Source organism: Idiotropiscis lumnitzeri, chromosome 13 (genome assembly GCF_059441095.1).
Source record: "Idiotropiscis lumnitzeri isolate Australia: NSW breed Sydney's pygmy pipehorse chromosome 13, RoL_Ilum_1.0, whole genome shotgun sequence".
Lineage (NCBI taxonomy): Eukaryota > Metazoa > Chordata > Actinopteri > Syngnathiformes > Syngnathidae > Idiotropiscis > Idiotropiscis lumnitzeri.
The window spans coordinates 16,387,245-16,406,958 of NC_142403.1; the positions used below are offsets into that span (position 1 = coordinate 16,387,245).

The 19,714-nt window shown below is 40.1% G+C and overlaps 4 protein-coding genes across 5 annotated transcripts; 3 read left to right on the plus strand and 1 right to left on the minus strand.

Moving 5' to 3' along the window:
* Nucleotides 1-557: 557 nt before the first annotated feature.
* Nucleotides 558-8,040, plus strand: pak2b (p21 protein (Cdc42/Rac)-activated kinase 2b). Its single transcript, XM_088313596.1, has 15 exons — nucleotides 558-831; nucleotides 2,109-2,473; nucleotides 2,545-2,651; nucleotides 2,871-3,021; nucleotides 3,146-3,177; nucleotides 3,567-3,680; nucleotides 3,770-3,902; nucleotides 4,020-4,083; nucleotides 4,688-4,736; nucleotides 5,071-5,183; nucleotides 5,255-5,372; nucleotides 5,452-5,551; nucleotides 6,121-6,317; nucleotides 6,629-6,766; nucleotides 7,303-8,040. The coding sequence occupies exons 2-15, from the start codon at nucleotides 2,284-2,286 to the stop codon at nucleotides 7,387-7,389; spliced, it is 1,593 nt and encodes a 530-aa protein (XP_088169722.1). The 5' UTR covers nucleotides 558-831; nucleotides 2,109-2,283; the 3' UTR covers nucleotides 7,390-8,040.
* A 503-nt stretch (nucleotides 8,041-8,543) lies between these two features.
* rpp21 (ribonuclease P subunit p21) lies at nucleotides 8,544-11,327 on the plus strand. The gene is made up of 5 exons (XM_088313710.1): nucleotides 8,544-8,702; nucleotides 8,825-8,925; nucleotides 9,716-9,795; nucleotides 9,896-10,036; nucleotides 10,220-11,327. The coding sequence occupies exons 1-5, from the start codon at nucleotides 8,592-8,594 to the stop codon at nucleotides 10,315-10,317; spliced, it is 531 nt and encodes a 176-aa protein (XP_088169836.1). The 5' UTR covers nucleotides 8,544-8,591; the 3' UTR covers nucleotides 10,318-11,327.
* Nucleotides 9,853-12,131, minus strand: aqp12 (aquaporin 12). Of its 2 annotated transcripts, XM_088313709.1 has the most exons (3): nucleotides 11,465-12,114; nucleotides 10,757-10,873; nucleotides 9,853-10,675 (listed from the first exon to the last, which is right to left on the minus strand). In XM_088313709.1, the coding sequence occupies exons 1-3, from the start codon at nucleotides 12,057-12,059 to the stop codon at nucleotides 10,551-10,553; spliced, it is 837 nt and encodes a 278-aa protein (XP_088169835.1). In that variant the 5' UTR covers nucleotides 12,060-12,114; the 3' UTR covers nucleotides 9,853-10,550. The 2 variants fall into 2 exon arrangements, with proteins under 2 accessions (XP_088169835.1, XP_088169834.1); XM_088313708.1 differs by having other exon boundaries at nucleotides 9,853-10,873; nucleotides 11,465-12,131.
* A 949-nt stretch (nucleotides 12,132-13,080) lies between these two features.
* On the plus strand, nucleotides 13,081-19,031 carry slc35d1a (solute carrier family 35 member D1a). The gene is made up of 12 exons (XM_088313011.1): nucleotides 13,081-13,341; nucleotides 13,511-13,544; nucleotides 13,647-13,733; nucleotides 13,819-13,886; nucleotides 13,968-14,039; nucleotides 14,107-14,175; nucleotides 14,759-14,861; nucleotides 15,666-15,758; nucleotides 15,897-15,964; nucleotides 16,134-16,212; nucleotides 16,880-16,962; nucleotides 17,784-19,031. Exons 1-12 carry the CDS (start codon nucleotides 13,232-13,234, stop codon nucleotides 17,887-17,889), a joined length of 972 nt encoding a protein of 323 aa, XP_088169137.1. The 5' UTR covers nucleotides 13,081-13,231; the 3' UTR covers nucleotides 17,890-19,031.
* Nucleotides 19,032-19,714: the final 683 nt, after the last annotated feature.

The window sequence follows — 19,714 nt, forward strand, 5'->3', positions numbered from 1 at the left end:
GATGTCCACAAATGGACCGGTAAATTTCCTGGTTCGATTAAAATTGATTTTTAAACAGTCGTTCTCATCTTGTTTCTTTTAAAAAATCATTAAAAAAATCTTCAAGGTAAAGTTTTCTTTTCTCTCTTACTTTTTTTTTTATCTTATCAGGTTGCAACTTTTTTAAAAGTACTCAATGTGACTTGTTTTCCTTAAACTTTTTTTTTAAGAATTGAATGCCACAGGTTGTCATCAACAGGTTATACTTGATGTGAATTTTGTTATTCACATGTAACACAAATTCAACAGGATTCACAGCAATCACACGAAATAAATTAATTCTTTACATTATTTCTTTACATATATTATATTATATATTTCTACACACTAAATATTGTTTTCTTAAAATATTTTGGTTTGTTTTAATGGATGCTGGAACTGTTTTCAAATGTTGGGAGTAAAAGTAAAAAGCCATCTGAAAAATAAATACTCCAGTAAACTAGACAACTGGAAAAATGAACTACAAAGACAGTAACGAAGTATACTTCTTTACATCGAAGTATACTTTGTTACTTCCCACCACGGCCCATCACTAGTCGCGAGTTCCGCTTCCCCCTTCTCGCCATAGCGGAATTATCCTCGAAGGGCCCCGGAAAGATAGAAGGGGGTGAAAAAGTTGCATTGTAAATAGTTGTCACCTTTTTTTAAATTGATCTTATTTATGGTCGAGTATCGGATGAAGTATTGTACTTTTATTGGACTAACGAACATCTATTAAGGCACCGAAGGAAGGACCGACCGCAGGGAGTCGAGGAGTTCTGTTCACGTTCTAACTGCCGTGGAAGCTCTCCGGTGAGAAAGTGACGAGAAAGCGGCTCCGGGCGATTGCTCGGTCGGCCTTTTATCCGATTCTATTCCCCCGATTTGAAAATGACATCGATTTTTGCCCTAACTTGCCATTTCATTATGAGTGAGTTGTCATGGAGTAGTTGCTATTAGCGACATGCTAACTCCCTGACTATGGCCAATGAGTTGCGACGCTAACGTTAGCTCGTCGGCTAAGTTGCGTTATATAGGCTAATGTTAGCTACGCGCTAGCGCGGTCGTCGCCCAATTGGTAGTGAACCATAGCGGCGGTTAGCATCAAGCAAACAGGGGTGCTAGCTCCATGCTAAAAGGCTAAAGATAGCGAATTGGAGTCGGTCCACTTGTTGGCCATTAAGTCGCGGATGCTAACGTTATCCCGCTAGCCGCCCCTGTTGTTCAGTCATTCACTAAGCGCACGTTATCCTAACGGGCCTTTGAAGTAAATACTTTTACTTTTGGTAACATTTATTCAGAGAACAAGTTTTAATTACGTGGTAACACAAGGCAGACAATTATTGCCATTGGTTAATGTAATCGAACGTTGCCTCATTGTTAGTCTATCCTGAGCTGTCCTGCGACACAATGTCTTTATAAACTACGTGATTAATAATAGTCCAAAATTCAAGAGATAGACAAATCTGAAACTAATGCAATTGTTGTTCATAAAAACAAGAACATATTTTTTGTGTGCTGTCAGTTTGAAAGCTGTTGTTGACATTTCTGGTAATTGTGTTATTCCTGTCACTTTTTTTTTTAAACCTGTCTGTTTGACTTCCTTCCAGCCATTAACAATCAAATGATGTCATTCAATTAGAATATTATATGTCTTTTTATGTATAGTCATACAATTTGCAGTGAAAAGTAGATGCTCCCAATCTTTCTTTTAATTGTTTTCTTATGTGAATTAGAGCTGCAACTAACTAATAATTGATTAATCATTGAATCAGATAACGAAATGAAGGTATAACAACAACTTTTGTACATTCCAGAGTGTGTACGTAAAGTGGAATTAAAGGAGTTTAATCATTTCTTCAACTTTAAACCGATCTTTTTTTTTTATTTCCATAATTAGTTTCCTCTACTTAAGTATGAGTGCTTTTGCCACCTTTGCTACTGTACACGTTAGTTTCCCCTAGGTGCTTTACTACATGTCTTCTTCAGGTTACCAAGCGCATGAAGTCATGATGAAGCCCAGGTTATTTCTTAGGCTAAGTATGCCATCTATAACCATGTTTTAATCCATGAGTTATTTTTTTTCCTAGGTATAGTTCTTCCTTCCTCTCCAGCCTGCACATCCTGCGGTGACGCATGAGCACACATGTGCTTCATGCTGATGTGATCCTCCCTCTCCGCTTGCTGTCCTGTCCGTCCTCGCCCCCCCCACCCCCTCCTCCTCATCGCCTGTGAAAACAACACAAACAAACTCTTACGTGAGCCATGTGTGACAACGGCGATCCCGAGGACAAGCCCCCCGCCCCGCCGGTCCGCATGAGCAGCACCATCTTCAGCACCAGCTCCAGCAAAGACTCGCTGTCGGCGAACCACAGCTCCAAGCCGCTGCCGTCGGTGCCTGAGGAGAGAAAGCCTCGCAGCAAGATCATCTCCATCTTTTCCGGGGCGGAGAAAGGTGAGCGGGCTTAAAGAGCAACAAAGAGAAGCATCATTGGGTTGCTTATTAAAAATGTTTGCCACTTTCAGGCGGAAGAAAGAAAGATCGAGACAAGGAGCGACCGGAGATTTCGCCGCCTTCCGATTTTGAGCACACCATTCATGTTGGCTTTGATGCTGTCACGGGGGAGTTCACTGTGAGTAGGAATCTTTTCTGCGCGCTACACGTTATCACGGGGGTCGTCAGTTTAAAATGGAGCACTGTCACTAGAAATTTGTACTTAGGTCAGAACATAGTTTGCAGTATTTTATTTTCAGTCGAACATGGTGATGTCCAATATGTTTTGGCAAATCCAGCATCGCAGGGAAGCGCTGTACATGCATTTTAAAAGCGTCCGTCTTGCCGCACCTGTCAGGGTATGCCGGAGCAGTGGGCTCGGCTACTGCAGACCTCAAACATCACCAAGTCGGAGCAGAAGAAGAACCCGCAGGCCGTGCTCGACGTCCTCAAGTTCTACGACTCCACGGGAAACGGGCGGCAGAAGTACCTCAGCTTCTCATCTTCTGGTGAGCCCACACGCCATCCCGAGATGTCTGCATGCGAGATGTCCCATCGCTGGAAACGCTTAACTTCAAATGACACGACAAGAAGTTGTGAAGCACTTTTTTTTTTCTTTTTGTTCCTTCACAGAAAAAGAAGCATTCACTCCAGGGCCGCAGTCTGTGAGTATTTCGAGACGTTTGTGACTGAATGCTGAGCGGCAGAAATTCATGCTCATGCTGTTGTGTGCGTAAACTCACGAGGTCAAGCAAGCGTCTCAGCGTTCATGCGATGTTTGAATCGAAATAAATGCCACTCTCTTCCTAGTTCATGCTTTTTAGCAACTTCTCATTTTGAATTTGTGCGTTTTCAAATGCACTTAGTTTTAATGAATAATTTGTGTCTTAATGTTTTTTTTGGACAAGAAAATCAGCTAAGTTATCTCGAAAAAATTGCAAGTTCGATCACCTCTAAGAGAGACGATGCCGTTTAAGTTACATATGTGTTTTAACCATCACAGTTTGTTTATTTCGTTTGTTTTCCTGACTATAATAACCTCGCTCTTTTCCAGCCAGTCAAAAAAGGTCCCGAGCCAACATCTGCGACTATCAAAGACATTGACGACGATGACGACGACGAAGCCCCGCCTCCCGCCGTGGCCCCCCGACCGGAACACACCAAGAGCGTGAGACGGCATCTCGTTATGCACGACTGTTAAATGAAAGCAATTTCCTGTATGCTGTTTTTTTTGGGGGGGGGTTTTTGTGTGGGCAGGTGTACACCCGCTCGGTCATCGATCCCCTCCCCGCGCCCAGCCTGAGCACGGACGGCGATGCGGCGACCAAGGCAGCCGACAGACAGAAGAAGAAGGGCAAAATGTCCGACGAGGAGATCATGGACAAACTGAGTAAACCTCCTTCATTGACCTTAGTTTTCTGTTTTACAATACTGTGAGATTTTGCTGCATCCCCTATGACACATTTTTTACATCTTTCAAAGACGTGTTTCACTCTCCCCTTCCCAGGAACTATAGTCAGCATTGGTGACCCCAAGAAGAAATACACCAGATATGAGAAAATTGGACAGGGGTGAGTCGTGAATTAGCTCCGTGCACACAGCCCCCAAAAAAAAAATTAAAAGGATGATATTTTTAGGGTTTAATTATATCATAATTAGGCTATCACTTGTAAGTTTTGTCATTCGTCAAATCAAGGCGCAGCTATCGAGTAGTTACACAATTGCCACATGGAACGTGTTGGGTAGGCCACAGGAAGTGAACCTTTGGCGATAAGTGGACTCCATAAACAAATACGTCGAAGCTCAGCCTGTGCTTTTGACCGCATTTCAAAGTTGTGATCTCATTTGAAACGGAGACAAAGGGAAATGTTCAAACTGTTACTGTTGCACTTGTAATTTACTGAAAAGGCAACTAATTTATAACTTACCTAAAAAGAGAAACTACTTATGTTTGACTTTCCTAAAATGATGACAAACTTTAGAGAATTTATTGCTTGCTTTAACTGGACCAAATGTGATCTGAGTATGACTGAAAGCAGGATGTAGACCGAATTTGTGACTGTTGGTGAACTTTTGTAGGATTCATTGCTACTTGTCTGAACCGTCCTCGTGAGATGCAAACATCACATAAAATGTAATGCATGTCATTAATGTGTTGTTTTTGTGCTCTTACAGAGCCTCTGGAACAGTCTTCACTGCCATCGACGTTGCCACCGGACAAGAGGTAATAAGATCCGATAAAGCATCCTCTCTCTGACTGTCATTGAAAACCATAAAATTACTCTACTTGTTGCAAAGTGATACTTAATATGTATGTTGTATGTGATAGATTTTTTTTCCCTTGAGACATTTTCCCTAAGTTATTTATTGATCATATAAAAACGCAGCACTTAAAAAAAAAAAAAATCAGAGGAGGGTCCCGGGATATGTTGTGGTCGTCCCGCTGTGCATTTCTCATTTTCTCTTCAAGATCTCTCTAATAAAGGCGTTTTGAAATTTCATTCACGTGTAACTTAGATGTGCAAGGTTCGAGTGTTTGTTGTGCTGCGTGTGTGCAGGTGGCCATTAAACAGATCAACCTCCAGAAGCAGCCCAAGAAGGAGCTCATCATCAACGAGATCCTGGTGATGAAGGAGCTGAAGAACCCCAACATTGTCAATTTCCTCGACAGGTGACACGGCATAATACACGACTGTCGAAAAGAGCGTGCCACGTGATGCTCTGTGTGTGTTTGCGTTTCAGTTTCCTCATGGGGGAGGAGCTGTTTGTGGTGATGGAGTACCTGGCGGGCGGCTCACTCACAGACGTGGTCACGGAGACATGCATGGACGAAGCCCAGATAGCCGCCGTCTGCAGAGAGGTGTGGCCTTGTGCCCTGGAATAAACAGAGGGGGAAAAAAAACCGGAAGAATAATAATTTCCCATCGTACTTTCCGCAGTGTTTACAAGCATTGGACTTCCTGCACGCCAACCAGGTCATCCACCGAGACATCAAAAGTGACAACGTGCTGCTCGGCATGGACGGCTCCGTCAAGCTCAGTGAGTTGCCACTGCTGTGTTTTGTCACCTGTACTCATAGATGAACAAAGCTTCAATATTTGTAGTGAATAAATAATTTTCGGACCACTGAAGTGAATTCAGAGTCTGAACAGTGGCCCGGGGTCAATTCCATAACTGCGTTGGGGCCATTTGATGTAATCAACATGTTCTTGCTTTTTTAAATATGCAATGTTTTGAGTTTTACGCACTCGAACTCATTGATCATTATTCCGCTTTTTACCTGCTACGCACAATTTGTTGCACGTCAGTTGAAATCCTTTCATAATGAATGGCTTGAATAAGATATGAAGCCAAGGAAATATCAAATGTTAACTATTCAGTTAGATTTTATTCTGAAAAAAAAAACTAAAACATAATATGCAAAATATGAAGAAAAAAAAGAGTCTTTCTTACCTCTTTTACTGCCATTGACGGCTAGAGACGTCAAAGATCCATTTTTATTTACTTGGCTGGTCGTGAATGAGTTAAACGCGTAAACAATTCATTGCAATACTTGAGCTTGTAATGTGACGTGCACGTTAAGTAAATGCTTGCTATCCCCCGGGCAGCCGACTTCGGCTTCTGCGCCCAGATCACTCCGGAGCAGAGCAAGCGCAGCACCATGGTGGGCACGCCCTACTGGATGGCCCCAGAGGTGGTGACCCGCAAAGCCTACGGGCCCAAAGTGGACATCTGGTCGCTGGGTATCATGGCCATCGAGATGGTGGAGGGAGAGCCCCCCTACCTGAATGAGAATCCCTTACGGGTGAGTGCAAAGCACATCAAGCATGTGAAAAGTTGAAGTTTTTGCTAAACTACCAAACAGCAAGTAGCCCTGTGACTATTTTTTCATTATCAGTTATTTAGTATTTTTGCTGGTATGGATGTGAAGTCGATGTCGCGGCAGATCTGTCTCATTTTTCTCTCGTGTGCCAGGACTCGGGACTCCGCATTAAGAATTGTTTTTCTCCATGTTGTTTTACTGTGCAACAAGGCCAAAATCTTTTGCCATTGTCACTCTGGAATCACTCCGCCACCACGCCTTCTCCTATTGGATGCGTCTCCCTGTCTTTGCAGGCCTTGTATCTAATCGCTACCAATGGGACACCCGAGCTGCAAAACCCTGAGAAGCTGTCGCCGGTCTTCCGTGACTTCCTCAACCGATGCCTGGAGATGGACGTAGAGAAGCGAGGTGGAGGCAAAGAGCTCCTACAGGTGACTTAACAATTTCCTGTTAAAATATGCACTGCCGTTGTTTTTTATTCTAATTATTATGACAAATCAGTTGCCTTCTTAGAGGCCTCACTGGTTTGCAGTGTGTGTACTAGTGAAAGTTATTATTTTAGGGGTCCTGGACATTGTTAAATCGTTGATTTTAATAGTCATAAATGATTTTGATAGTGATTTTAAAATTGTATTATTCATCATTGATTTAATTATAATTAAACAGTTGTTGGATTGTAAAGGAAAGTTAAACATATATATGCATTTATTTATATTATGAATCCTTTTTTTTTAAATTGTATGTATTACTTACAATAAGTCAATGATTACATGATATGATGTAAAAAAATGCAAAATTTTAAACAACCAATTTTTAAAAAAGAAAAATCACTGAAAGATTATTATGAGACGGTTAATATTTTAAATGCTTCTTAGACTCGATTACAAAACTAAGTGAGCCACATCAATTTAGTAAAAAAAAAAAAGTTTGTTTGTTTGTTTGATTTTATTTTTGTTCTTGTACGCAGCATCCCTTCCTGAAGCTGGCTAAGCCTCTGTCCAGCCTCACTCCGCTCATCCTGGCGGCCAAGGAGGCCATGAAAGGCAATCGTTAAGAAGACCACATGCACGCACATGCATACACACACAGCCACCTCGTGCCAACCATTCAAAAATTGTGCCAGACAAAAGGTTAAGAGTATAAAAAAAAATGAAATGGAAAAAAAAAATCACTGTGAAGAAGACCAAAAAATGTCAAGCATGAAAGACACACACACACACACACACCATCCGCTGTCCATATGAAGTCTCTGACAAACTGGTAAGGACTGGGCTTGTATTTAATGAAGATGCCTCGTCCTAGTTTCTAGTGTTGTTTTGTTTTGTTTTTTTAATCGACTGCCTTAAACAAATACAAAAGTGTTTCCTAATGTATTGTTGATTTGTGTCTCCCCCTGTGATTTTTACTGCTTTTTTGTCATTTTACCTTCCACAACTCTGTCAGCGTCTGTTTAGTTCTTTTGATACTTGAATCTCTGCCTCTCGTTCTACAATTTCATTCGACTTGCTTTTATAGGAAACATTTCAAGAGCACGACGTTGTCTTTTTGTTGATTTCACTCACACACATACACACACACGACAGAGCTACTGTACCACATTAGTCCCTTGATAGCAGAGGTGCACCTTACAGGCAAGTTCATTTTACATGGACAGGGTTTATATTTTCCTCTCTATTGTTGATATTAAAAGTGGAAAAATTGTTAACTGTTGTGTCATTAGTGTTCAATCAATATGGTGATTACGTCCCCAAATGTGATTATTTTGGTTGTTTTAAAGCTTACATCATACTGGCTCACTGATGAGAGGCTGGCCATATTAAAAATCCTATCGAGGCATATTAAAGTGATTGAAACAACAACAAAATAAAACAAGCACACACGAAAATTTACAATTTATTAAAAAAACAAGAACATATTTTCCTCAAATCATTTTTCTTATTAAATGGCTTTTTAATCAACATATCCTGTCTTTAATTTTTTCCCAAATACAAATTTCCCCTTCAAATGTTAACTTATTTTAATGTATAAAAATATGGAGTTTCTAAAAGAAATATATATTAAAAATATTTTCCAAAATTTGTTTTCTCTCAAAATGTGTTGATTCTCAACTAAATGTACAGCGTGAAAAAAATGATTCAACTTTTCCAACATTTTATTTTTTTTGCAGAAAAGCGTTCGCTTTTATTTTGAAAACAAATACCCGGATGCTATACCGAACACCGGATAAACGAATGAAAACGTTCATCGAGCTCGGTGATGAGAACAAAATTTCATAGCCTGATTTCGGTTATTTCACGGAATTTTTGTGAAATGTCTGGTCACATTAAGGATAAAGAAGCATATCTAAGACTGAATTATCTCTACCAGGTAAATGAAAAACATTCGGAATCGAAACTCGTTTCAAATTAGCTAGCCGATGATTAACTAGTTGGTTTACCCCTACCTTTGTATGCTTATGACTATTTCTTAATGTTTTTATTTTTTGTCAGGCTGCTCATTGTGTTTTGGCCCAAAACCCCGAAAATGTGGAGCTGGCTCGTTTCTATTGTTTTACTCAGCGGACTATCGCAAGACGTCTTGTTCTACGACAGTAAGTTAGCTACTAGCGAGCCACAGGAAACGTTTTATTTTGAAGGCGTAGTTAAAAGTGATGACAACTTCCTCTGTTTTATTTACTCCACTGCCAGTCAACACAAGAGTATCGTAATAATAGTAATAGCGGTGACAAACCAAATTGAACATTGTCGTTTGTATTATTGTTTAGTATGACATTGGGGGGAAAAGAAATCTTGGGAAAAAAATGTGTGACCAATAATTGACGTTCCTGATTTTTCCCCTTCTAAAAATAACTATTTCCCTATAAATAATAATTCTCAAACATTTCAAACGCATTTCACATTAAATTGTATCCTTACGCACTCACAGAACATTACTGTTTTCTTTGAAAATGTTTTTCTTGAAAATTACGACTGTTAGTTCAACATATTAAAATAAAATCTTCACAGTTAGGATTTATATTCTCATAAGTATTTTTTCCTCTGGTATAGCTTTCTTTCCTTAAAAATATTGGACCTATTTTTCCACAGAGATTCATTTTTTCTTGAAAATAATAAACGTTTTCTCAGTTAAAATTTTTTTCTTTTTCTTTCCTTTTTAATCCTAAAAATATTACATCTTTTTTAAATCAATTAGACAAAACTGTACCATTTTTCTCGAAATCTAATTTTTTTTCCCATCTTAAACCTTAAACTTTTTCATTCCCGTTTTGTCCACGAAAATATACTTTTTACACATGCATACCTTCTTGAAAACATTACTTTTTTCCTCAATTACTGTATAAATAAACACTTATTACCATCATATTCTCATCATTTCTGCAGAGATCCATCCGTGAAAAGAACAACATGCAAGAAGTGTTGCTCCCTGCTCATTCCTGGTGTGACGGCGACAACCAGACAACGTAAGGCCGGCCCATTTCCCTTTCCTTTCCCGCCTGAAGGAATTAAACTGGAGGATGTTGCCCAATGAACTAACTTTTATTATGATGGCACCTCTGCCAGGGAAACGGGGCAAGAAGAGGCGTTTCACGGTGCTGCGCTGTCTCAGCTGTAAACAGAGCAAGTCGCTACTCAACGACCCAGATTATTGCTTGTGGCAGGACCGTCCGGAGGCTCAGGCTCAGCTACAACAAAAACAACCAGGTAATAACTTTTTTTTTTTTAATGTACCGTGGATCTGTACGTTTCCGAATTGCTGTGAATAATTGATGTTACATTCTGGAGGGAGTAAAAACCTGTCTGAACAGAACTGGTATGGATTTATCCCTCAATACTATATATGTATTTATATTAAAAGACATATATTTTGTTTTTTTTCATCCACAGATCAAGATGCATCCGTTAAAAATCAGCCTAAAAAGACCAAACCTGACCTGTCCGATCGTTTCAACCCCAGCACAAGTACTGCCACTACACCTCCATGACAGCACGTCATGCAAGTTTACAAACTCTTTTGTTATTCTGCATCTGAAAAATTAGTGTAATTTTCTTTATTGAAGTCAGAAGAAGAATTTATCTCAACTTGAAAAGGTTATGGTCTGTCATTCTTGATGTCCCACATCACTGGTGTGCCCAATTTTGAAATATTTTGTTGTTCTTGTTGTTTGAAAGGTGGATTGTTTTAAAGAAAAAAAAACACAAGAAAAAGAAATGTCGTTCATTTCTTCTTTTTTGTTTCTCCTCCTTTGGGCCCCCGCAAACGCGTCTTGTGAGAATAGAGCAGGTTCTTGGCAAAAATCCTTGGGATGTGGCCCATGTACAAGAGGAGGGCCAAGATCATTCCTAGAAATGCACAAAGATTCATGTGTGTCAATTTTCTATAAATATATATATGCGCACACAGTATATGTGAGTGCACTTTACCTGTGATGGGGGCCAGCCAGTAGACGAACACGTACTCTGCGGTGGTGAATCCAGGACAGTAGAAAGTGAGGCCATAAGCGAGAGAGGGATTGACGTACGCTGACGTGTAACCTTTGGCTGCAAACGGAAAAACGTTGCGTTGTCATGTCATCACAATTTAGACATGAAATGGACATTTTGTTTCTTCTCTCAAAAATATGACATTTATTTTCAAATATAATGTACATATCGCTGTCGCCGGGCGGAATTTCCGTTGGCCAATAATTTGTAAAAAATAAAACCCACACATTGTGGACTGAACATTTATGGAGAAGAAAATATGAAATTTACCAAATTATAACTTTGGAGGTTCTGGCTTGATCGCAGCGATATGCTAATAATGGTTTTCTTATATAATATATTTGATGTTTCTCTCAAAAATGCTATTTTTCTCCTGAGGAATATCCAACATGTACTTTTGTATGTCACGTATTAATGCATATATGATTTCTTTCGAGGTCAACATTTTTTCTCCGTGACGTTCTTTTTTTTTTTCCTATGCTTGAAGAAAATAAAGCAGTTTTTCCTCAAATTATGAAAAAAATTCCTGATAATTCTTTAACATATTTCTTTGATTAAAATCAAAAAGCTTCTCAAAATGTTCCACCCAAGCTTTTGAAAATATAAATTTCTAAAATGCTACTTGTGCCACACTGTCCCCATGCGTACCTGTGTGTGACAGGAACGTGAGTAGCACAGCTCCGACAGGCACCCTGATGAGCGCGCTCCTCCGTCTCAGGAAGAGGTGCGCCAGGTGAAAGAGGAGCGCGCACACCCCCTCAGTGAAGAAGCCCTGCATGGGCGAGACCAGCAGCGACGTGCTGCACTCCCTGGCCATCAGGTTCTTGATCATGTGCATGTCGGTCAGCTCCAGGCTCCAGTAGTACTCCGCCGCCAACATGGCCAGGTGGGCTCCCAGAAAGTGGGAGGCGACGGCCAGGACGGTGGCGAGCGGCGCAGCGTCCAGCTGAAGGAACCTCTGTGCGCTCACCCAGGGGTTCCCTGAATGGTCGCCGCAGACCGTGCCGTGGACCAGCAGCACCGCCAACAAAATGGTCAGCGTCACGTCCGGGCCTAAGCCCCCGGCCCACTCGCCCACCTCCACGATGGTCTGCACCTCCAGCCGGCACGCCACCAGCATGAATGACGACGCCAACTCGGACAGGAAGGCGAGCCGCGGCCACCTTTTCAGCGGCGCCCGCAGCGAGGCCGCCAAGACCACGCAGGCCACAAAGTAGCCCAGAGAGGCGTTGAGTCCTGACATGTTCACCGAGGGTTCTCTCTTTTCTGACAACGTGGCGCACGCAAAGGCACGCACTTCTTATCAGACGTGGCAGACCACTGACACCTGCCAAAATACACACAGGCCTTTTTGCAAGGTTAGGTCAGCAAGCAGGTCACAAAATTAACATCCAACAACACTGGTCAACAGCAAATTTTAATAATTTATGTGTCCCAAAACCGATTATTGACCTTGATTTTCTAACAAAACAGGTTTTGGAGGTGCTTTATTTTTTTGTTAGTCCAATAAAAGCTTGCGCAATACGAATTTTACCATGCGTCCGATTTTAGAACTATGACGTTTTAGAAAAAAATCCCACCTGTTGCAGAGCCTAACCCTTGATTCCTAAATATATTACTATACATATTATTACGATTATCATTACTATTGTCGTACGAACTTGATGTGCTACAAAAGGCCAGCTTGGGTATCAGACTAAATTGACTTCCAACTTCCTTTTTTTATTTTTTTGTACATACTTGGTTACGAGGGGCAAAGTCGTCAAAGCTTATTTTTGTTATTTTTATTTATCAATTTTTAATTTTCTGTATTGGTAGCACACGTTTCGGCATTTACAAAAAAACTGTAAACTTCACTGAAATAGGTTGTGGGAAAAAAAGTAAGTTAGGACCTAATTTCGATTGCCTACGCGTTGTCTATGACGGGAAAGTCGCCCCTGCCAACATGGCCGCCAGGTAAACACGCCGGTTAGCCGTTGGCTTGTCTTCACAATCAGTGACTTGAAGCCTATATTCTAATTGGGACACTGAGGTCACGTGTGCACGTAAACCAGGCGGAGCTTTTAAGTAAGGGCGGAAGTCATGTGTTTAAAAAACGCGACATTCTTCCCCTTTTGAACCGTATGTTTCAAAGTTACCCACATCAATACTGCATTTTAAAGTTTGTGGGACATTAGATGCGTAATGTACAGACACAATGATTTATGTTCGCGTTACTGAGGGGCCGCTAAAATGAGTGCGGAAGTCATAAAAAATCGTGCTTACGTATGTACATGGTTGAATTACGTATGCACGTACGTACGTGCTTCCCTGCTAGCGAGCGAGCGAGAGAGAGAGCGAGCCAAGCAGGCAGCGACTCAATGGCTGGGCAGCCGATGCCAACAGTCCACAGAGCGGAATGACAACTCGTCGGGGATGGCGGACATACCTCCGACGGTGCTCTTGAAGCTGCTCGCCGCCAGCTTTTACGCATTCAGTTCGTTCGTCATTGTCATGGTGAACAAGAACGTGCTCACCAACTACAGGTAGGCCGACCGAAAGAACTCGAGCTCAGTTGTTAGCCAAGTTAGCTGGAGGCAACTTTGGATGTCGCCGTTTAAATGGACACCTTCCACTCTTCTATTTTTCACGCTTTTATCTGATTTATTCCATTTTTTTTTACCAGTACTCACAGCCAACAATTCATGTCCACAGGTTCCCCTCGTCGATATGTGTTGGGATTGGGCAAGTGAGTTTCGCAACAATTTCCACTAAACACAAGATTCATTGACTTGTAACTGAGATCCAGCTGTTTTTCCTTGTGTGCGCGTGCGTGCGTGCGTGCGTGCAGATGTTGGCCACGGTGGTTGTCCTGCGGGTGGGCAAGGCAGCGAGGGTGATCACCTTCCCTGACTTGGATAAGAAAGTACCTCTCAAGGTGAAGCCACCTGTAAATGTAGTTTTTATGCCTTATTTTGCATCTCTACTTAACTTATGCCCACTTTTTTTTTTTCAATTTTTAGACATTTCCTCTACCTCTCCTATACGTGGGCAATCAAATTAGTGGTCTGTGTGGAACCAAAAGGCTCAAGTACGTTCTTGTATTTGTGGTTAGACGTAAGTGAATTGAAATCTATACATTTCCCTGATCATACTCCTCTGTTTGCACTAGCTTGCCGATGTTTACTGTGCTCAGGAGGTTTTCCATCTTCTTCACAATGTTGGCTGAGGGATTCCTCCTCAAGTAAGTCATTTGTATTTGAACTCAATTTGGATTGGGTTTCATGAGGTGTCATTCCTCTTTTTGACAGGAAGAAATTCTCCAAGTCAGTCCAGCTGACAGTATTTACAATGATACTCGGGGCCGTCATCGCTGCAAGGTACGTTTTAAAAAAAAAAAAATAAATAATTGCATTTATTTATGCAACCTCCATAATAATTGAGTGGATCCCATCTGCGGCTGTTTTACTTAATTTATGATGGACACACCCGAAATACAGCACATTGATGTCATATTTGACACGCCATGTTTTCTCTGTAGTTAAGATTTATGTGGCTTTTTTTTTCCATCACTTCTTGGTTTAAAAAAAAAAAAAAAAAAGAATAAATGTGATTTAATGTTTACGGGTACCATGCATGAATCAGATTTAATACAGTACAATTCAACTTTATTTATATAGCACATTTCACAACAGCTGAAGCTGTAACGAAGCGCTTTCCATATGGTGTGATATAAATTTTAATAAATAAGAAAAAAAAATAATAATAAAATTGCCACTAACTTCACTGATTGTTTCTTATGTACTGCATAATTTTTTATTATTATTAATTTTTTTTTGCATGATTTTGGTCCCTGGCCCGTAAATGAGTCAATGCGTCTGAGTTATTAAAAGACGTTGTTGTACGTCTTTGGCTGCAAGGCATAAACATAACATTTGTGTCCACCTCGTCCCGGTTTCACAGCGCAGACATGTCGTTTGACCTGCAAGGTTACGTCTTCATCCTCCTCAATGATGTGCTCACCGCGGCCAACGGAGCTTACGTCAAACAGAAATTGGAAGCCAAGGTACGTGGCGGAGACGTGAATAGCAGTCATTGTTTTAGGGGTGGGGTTGAGGGGGGGGTTGCTGTTTCTGCCTCTGCCATTTTGGGCACAGCAAAACTGAGCTGTCCTTCAAAGTCTGCTCTCAAGGAACTCCATGCTTTGACTGGGTATGTTGTTATAACAGTCTTGACATGTAACGTTTCAAATTTAGGAATTTAGGTCACATGCTCAGTTAGCATCGGATTTGTTTTGGGATTTTGGGATTATGTTCTCAGAAATAAAATGCCGCCATCTTCTTTAGCATGTGGCGTCCGTATGGTGGCGGTAGTGATGGGTAAATGAAGCTTCAAATCTGCTTCATGAACCAGTTGTAGTATTTTTGGACTCCAGTAGATGGCACTCTCATTTTTTTTTAACCCTTTGTTTAAACCAACAGTGCTGTCTACAAGACTCAAAAAATACAACAACGGGTTCATGAAGCAATTTTGAAGCTTCATTTTTCCATCACTAGGTGGCGGTAATGCGCCAAAAGCATTTGCTGACCGCCAAAGGAAAGTAGGAGAAAGTGTGACGTATCGCTAATTTAGCATTTAGCATCCGACCGCGATTCTACATTTGGCCACAATGTGACGCAGGATTCTAGCTAAGCCATTTTCAAATAAAAAAAAAAAATTAAAAAACGTTACCATGGTTGGAAGCACACATTTCAAACGACTAGCTACTGTTCTTGGTCTCAGTTCATGTCCAATAAAATTCGGCCCAAAATGAGCGCTCGTGTTACTGACACCCAATGTTGCATTTTACTCTCTTGTCTGCGTTTTACAGGAGCTGGGCAAATATGGATTGGTGTACTATAACGCATTATTTATGATTTTGCCCACTCTGCTTCTGGCTCACATGACTGGGGACATCCAGAAGGTAAGCAGCAGTGAAACGCGGCGAGGTTTTCTCGTACGAGGCCCCAGCAGTGAGAAAGACAGAGCTGCCATTATGTACCTGCTACATGTTGCAACTTCCAATTATCTGTCGTTTAAAACTTAGTTTTTTTGTCTTCAGGCCTTGGACTATGACGGCTGGTCCAACGTGTTCTTCCTCATCCAGTTCTTCTTGTCCTGCATTATGGGGTAAGACGATGGTGGTTGCACAACTTCAGCGGCTTTTGAGTTCATAAAAGTAAACGCTTGCATGCACACCCACCCACCACCTGTGTCCATGTCCTAAATCAGGATTTATCAAACCTCAACGGTCCACACGTGTCAAGTCTTGATTTTTTTTATTTTTTATTTTTTGCAGGTTTGTCCTCATGTACGCCATCGTGTTTTGTACACACTACAACTCGGCGCTTACCACCACCATCTTGGGCTGCATCAAGGTGAGCAGCAGTACAAGCAGAACCTTTCTTCAAATCAAAATTCACTTGTTGGGAGCCAGCCACTGATAAATGCTCTTATGTCATAAGTCACAGATCATTGATCAGATCAGCGAATTATGATGTTATGGATGATCCAAAATCAATAAAATACCCAAAATATTGGCTGATCAGATCGGTGAAAAGTCTCATAAAAATATACAGTCATTAAGAATTAAACCGTGCAACAGGATTTCATGCATTAATTCAATTTGTGTGTCTGATGTGCACACTTTGACCACCAGGGGGCAGTATAATACATAGATGGTGGTGAAACAATGTCGTACAGGCGTTAAACGTTTTAATCGGGCCCGCCAAACTTGAGGAAAAAAAAGAATAAACCTTGTTAATATTTTATTTTTTGCATTCTCTACTAGCATTAAGCGAGCAAACATTCGTAAGCATGGTGGTTGTGCAGTCCCACCACCCCAAAAAAAAAAAGGCCAATTTTCCCTCTCTGTTTAAAAGTTAAAAACTCAAGGACAAAGTACTGTTCAACGGGCAAATGTTTGCTTGTAATTCGAATCTGCATTAAGGGAAGTGTGAAAACGAGTTTTTGAAATCCAGACAAGTTTTATTTAAATGTTGCTCTGTCATGGCAAAATGGAACTGCTCTCGTCCATTTTTTCAGAATGTTTTGGTGACGTACATTGGAATGGTGTTCATTGGCGACTACATCTTCTCCTGGACAAATTTCATAGGTTTGAACATAAGGTATGTAAGACTGCGTTCTAAAGCGAGGTACGCATGTCCCCATCCGTGACATGTTAACAAAAAAAAACAAAGCTATTCATTTTCCAAGATTACCAGCCATTTTCGAGCATGTTGACTTTCGGTGACGTTCGGTCACAATTTAAGCATTGGAACTATCCCAAAAAAAACGTAGACTAATTTTTCACCTGAAAGGTTTTTCTTGCTTTTTTAGTAGTTAGCTGAAGAACAATGGTTGGTTTCTGACCAAAAAGCGGAGAAAACAAACTTTAAAAAAAAAAATAAATAAATAAAAACATGTCAAGCAGAACTAATGATATATTTTCCTTTTGTGACCCCTCAAACTCTAAGAACAAAAACAAGACTGAGAAAAGACTTAAGATGGCAAAATGATTTATTTACAAATACACGACTAAGAAACGCTATTTTTATTATTATATATGTATTATTTATTTTTATTAATTCCAATATTTTTTTTGTCTCGTGTTTAGTTCCGCTACCCACCACAAGATGCTGGCAAGCTTGTTTAGTTTGAGGAGTAAAATTGTAAAAGCAAAAAAAAAAAAAAATTGACTGCAATCCTGCTTTTTTGGCCGACGGACAGCAACGGCTGTTGGTTGAATTTATAATAAATAATCTTGATGTGTAATCCGTTGCTTTTGCTCTCAATATTATGTGTTTAAATGAGTTTGTATTATTTTAATTGTGTTTATTAACTGAAAAACATAGAAACTATAGAAACATGCCTCGAGAGTATTTCAATGATGTATTTCTCTGTTGCGGATTTCACTTCATGTGACATTTGCGTCATTTTGTGCCGGCAGCATTGCAGCCAGCCTGGTGTATGCGTACGTCACGCTGCGAGAGGAGCAGCCCAGCAATTTCAGTGAAAACACCAAAATGGACATTAAGGGCAAGGTGGTTGTATGACACTGGATTTTTTTTTTTTTTTTTTTGCTCACCTATCTTTTTTTTTTCTAGCATTTTATTTATGTTTGAGGAGGAATTGGTGGTTAAAAATCATTGTTACACAAAGACTGTTAGGATATTATTTTTAAAAAGAGATTGTAGTGCTTGTATTTGTAAGTCTTGAAGGGAAAAATATTTATGGAACTGAAACACATCTTACTGGAGACACACACACAGGAGGGACAGCTGTTACTTTCTGACCCCATGAAGTTTTTCATAATCCACCAGCAATTTGCTCACGTCAGAAATTATGCTCTATAATAATATTATCGTGAATAATAATAATAATATCCATAAAGCCCTCATCAGCCAACCAAAACAAATACTGTAATCTACATTTACATCCCAGTTGTGAGGTTGTCTGATGTTACCTTTGTATACCTTCCTTGGGGTCCGAGTATATTTTTTGTTTCAAATTGAATATATTTTTAAAATGATTCCATCGATCATTCCATAGATTAATTGGATAAGAAATAAAAAGAAATTGCTGTTCGGAGGCCGAAATTGTGAAAATCTTGATCAAATTTAAGTTAAACAACATCCTAAATGATAAATCGACAATCGAAACAGATGAATTTGATGATCAATTAATTATCGATTGATACGTCGACGTCAGAGCTGTTTACAAGGACCGTAACCTGGATGCCTTTGATGTCCTGTATTCTGTGCACTTGCCTAGTCTGTTACGTTATGTTCTGTTTTTGCACATGCACTGTTACAACATCGGGAGAGGGTGCAAAACGAGGCGTTTACCTTTTGGCTTGGTCAGTCTGTGCTACAAAATATACAAGTGTGTGTGGTGGGCTGTTCAGCACTTGGTACACGTTAGTGCTCTCTTATTCGATCGGCCCGCCAAGCCAACTTGAATAACAATTTAGGTTTTTGTATTTTGTTAACTTTTTTTTTTTCTTTTTTTTTTTGGGGGGTGTTTCGGTACGAATGTGCTGTTTTTATCAATATTGTATTTTGGCTTAAACGAATGAATCTGATTCATAGTGTCTTTGTTACTGTACTATAATTTTTTGTTTACAAAAATATTTTCCAATGTTGCAACATTTGTTCCTGTCTTTGAATTAAAAAATGAGCCATTTGGTCTTTTTCCAGCTGACTTTGCTTTATTGAATTTCAATAAGATGACATTTATTAACAATTTTAAAATAATCACAAGTTTGGCAGTTTGTCTTTGATTTTGTCTTTTTTTTTTTAATACACTGCCAAAATCCAAGTACAAATGCCGCCAAGTAACGATTTTATTTTCCAAGTCAGTCTCGACTGTCCACCAAAAATATATAGTCCCTCAGTAGTTACAAAGTGACATGTTTCTTAAATGTTTCCCTGAGTGTGGCAGGCCAGATAGCGAAGCTGAACATGATCAAATCCTCAAGCGTGTTCAAACGTTCATTGACATGAATAAGCACTAAAACCTCACATCTACAAAAAATTGCATTGTCTTCGGCATCCGATCGTTTAATTCTTTTTTCTTTTCAACCTTCACTTAATATTTACACAAGCTCTGCAGTGACTTTCCCATCATGCACTGCACATTCCAAAATATTTTGTCATCTTAGCGAGTCCAAAGCACCATTTGTGTGCACTAATACAGTCCAACCCAAATGTTACATCTCAAGTATTAAAAAAAAAAAAACTTTTAAAAAGGTGTCAATTCTTCTCGCTGTGTTCCGTGAACCTCCAAATCCGAAAGTCCTTCAAAAGTGTCACATTTTGGGTCGTTAAATAAGCTTTAAAGGTCAACCGAGCATCATGCGTGATGTCACATGTTTGCGTC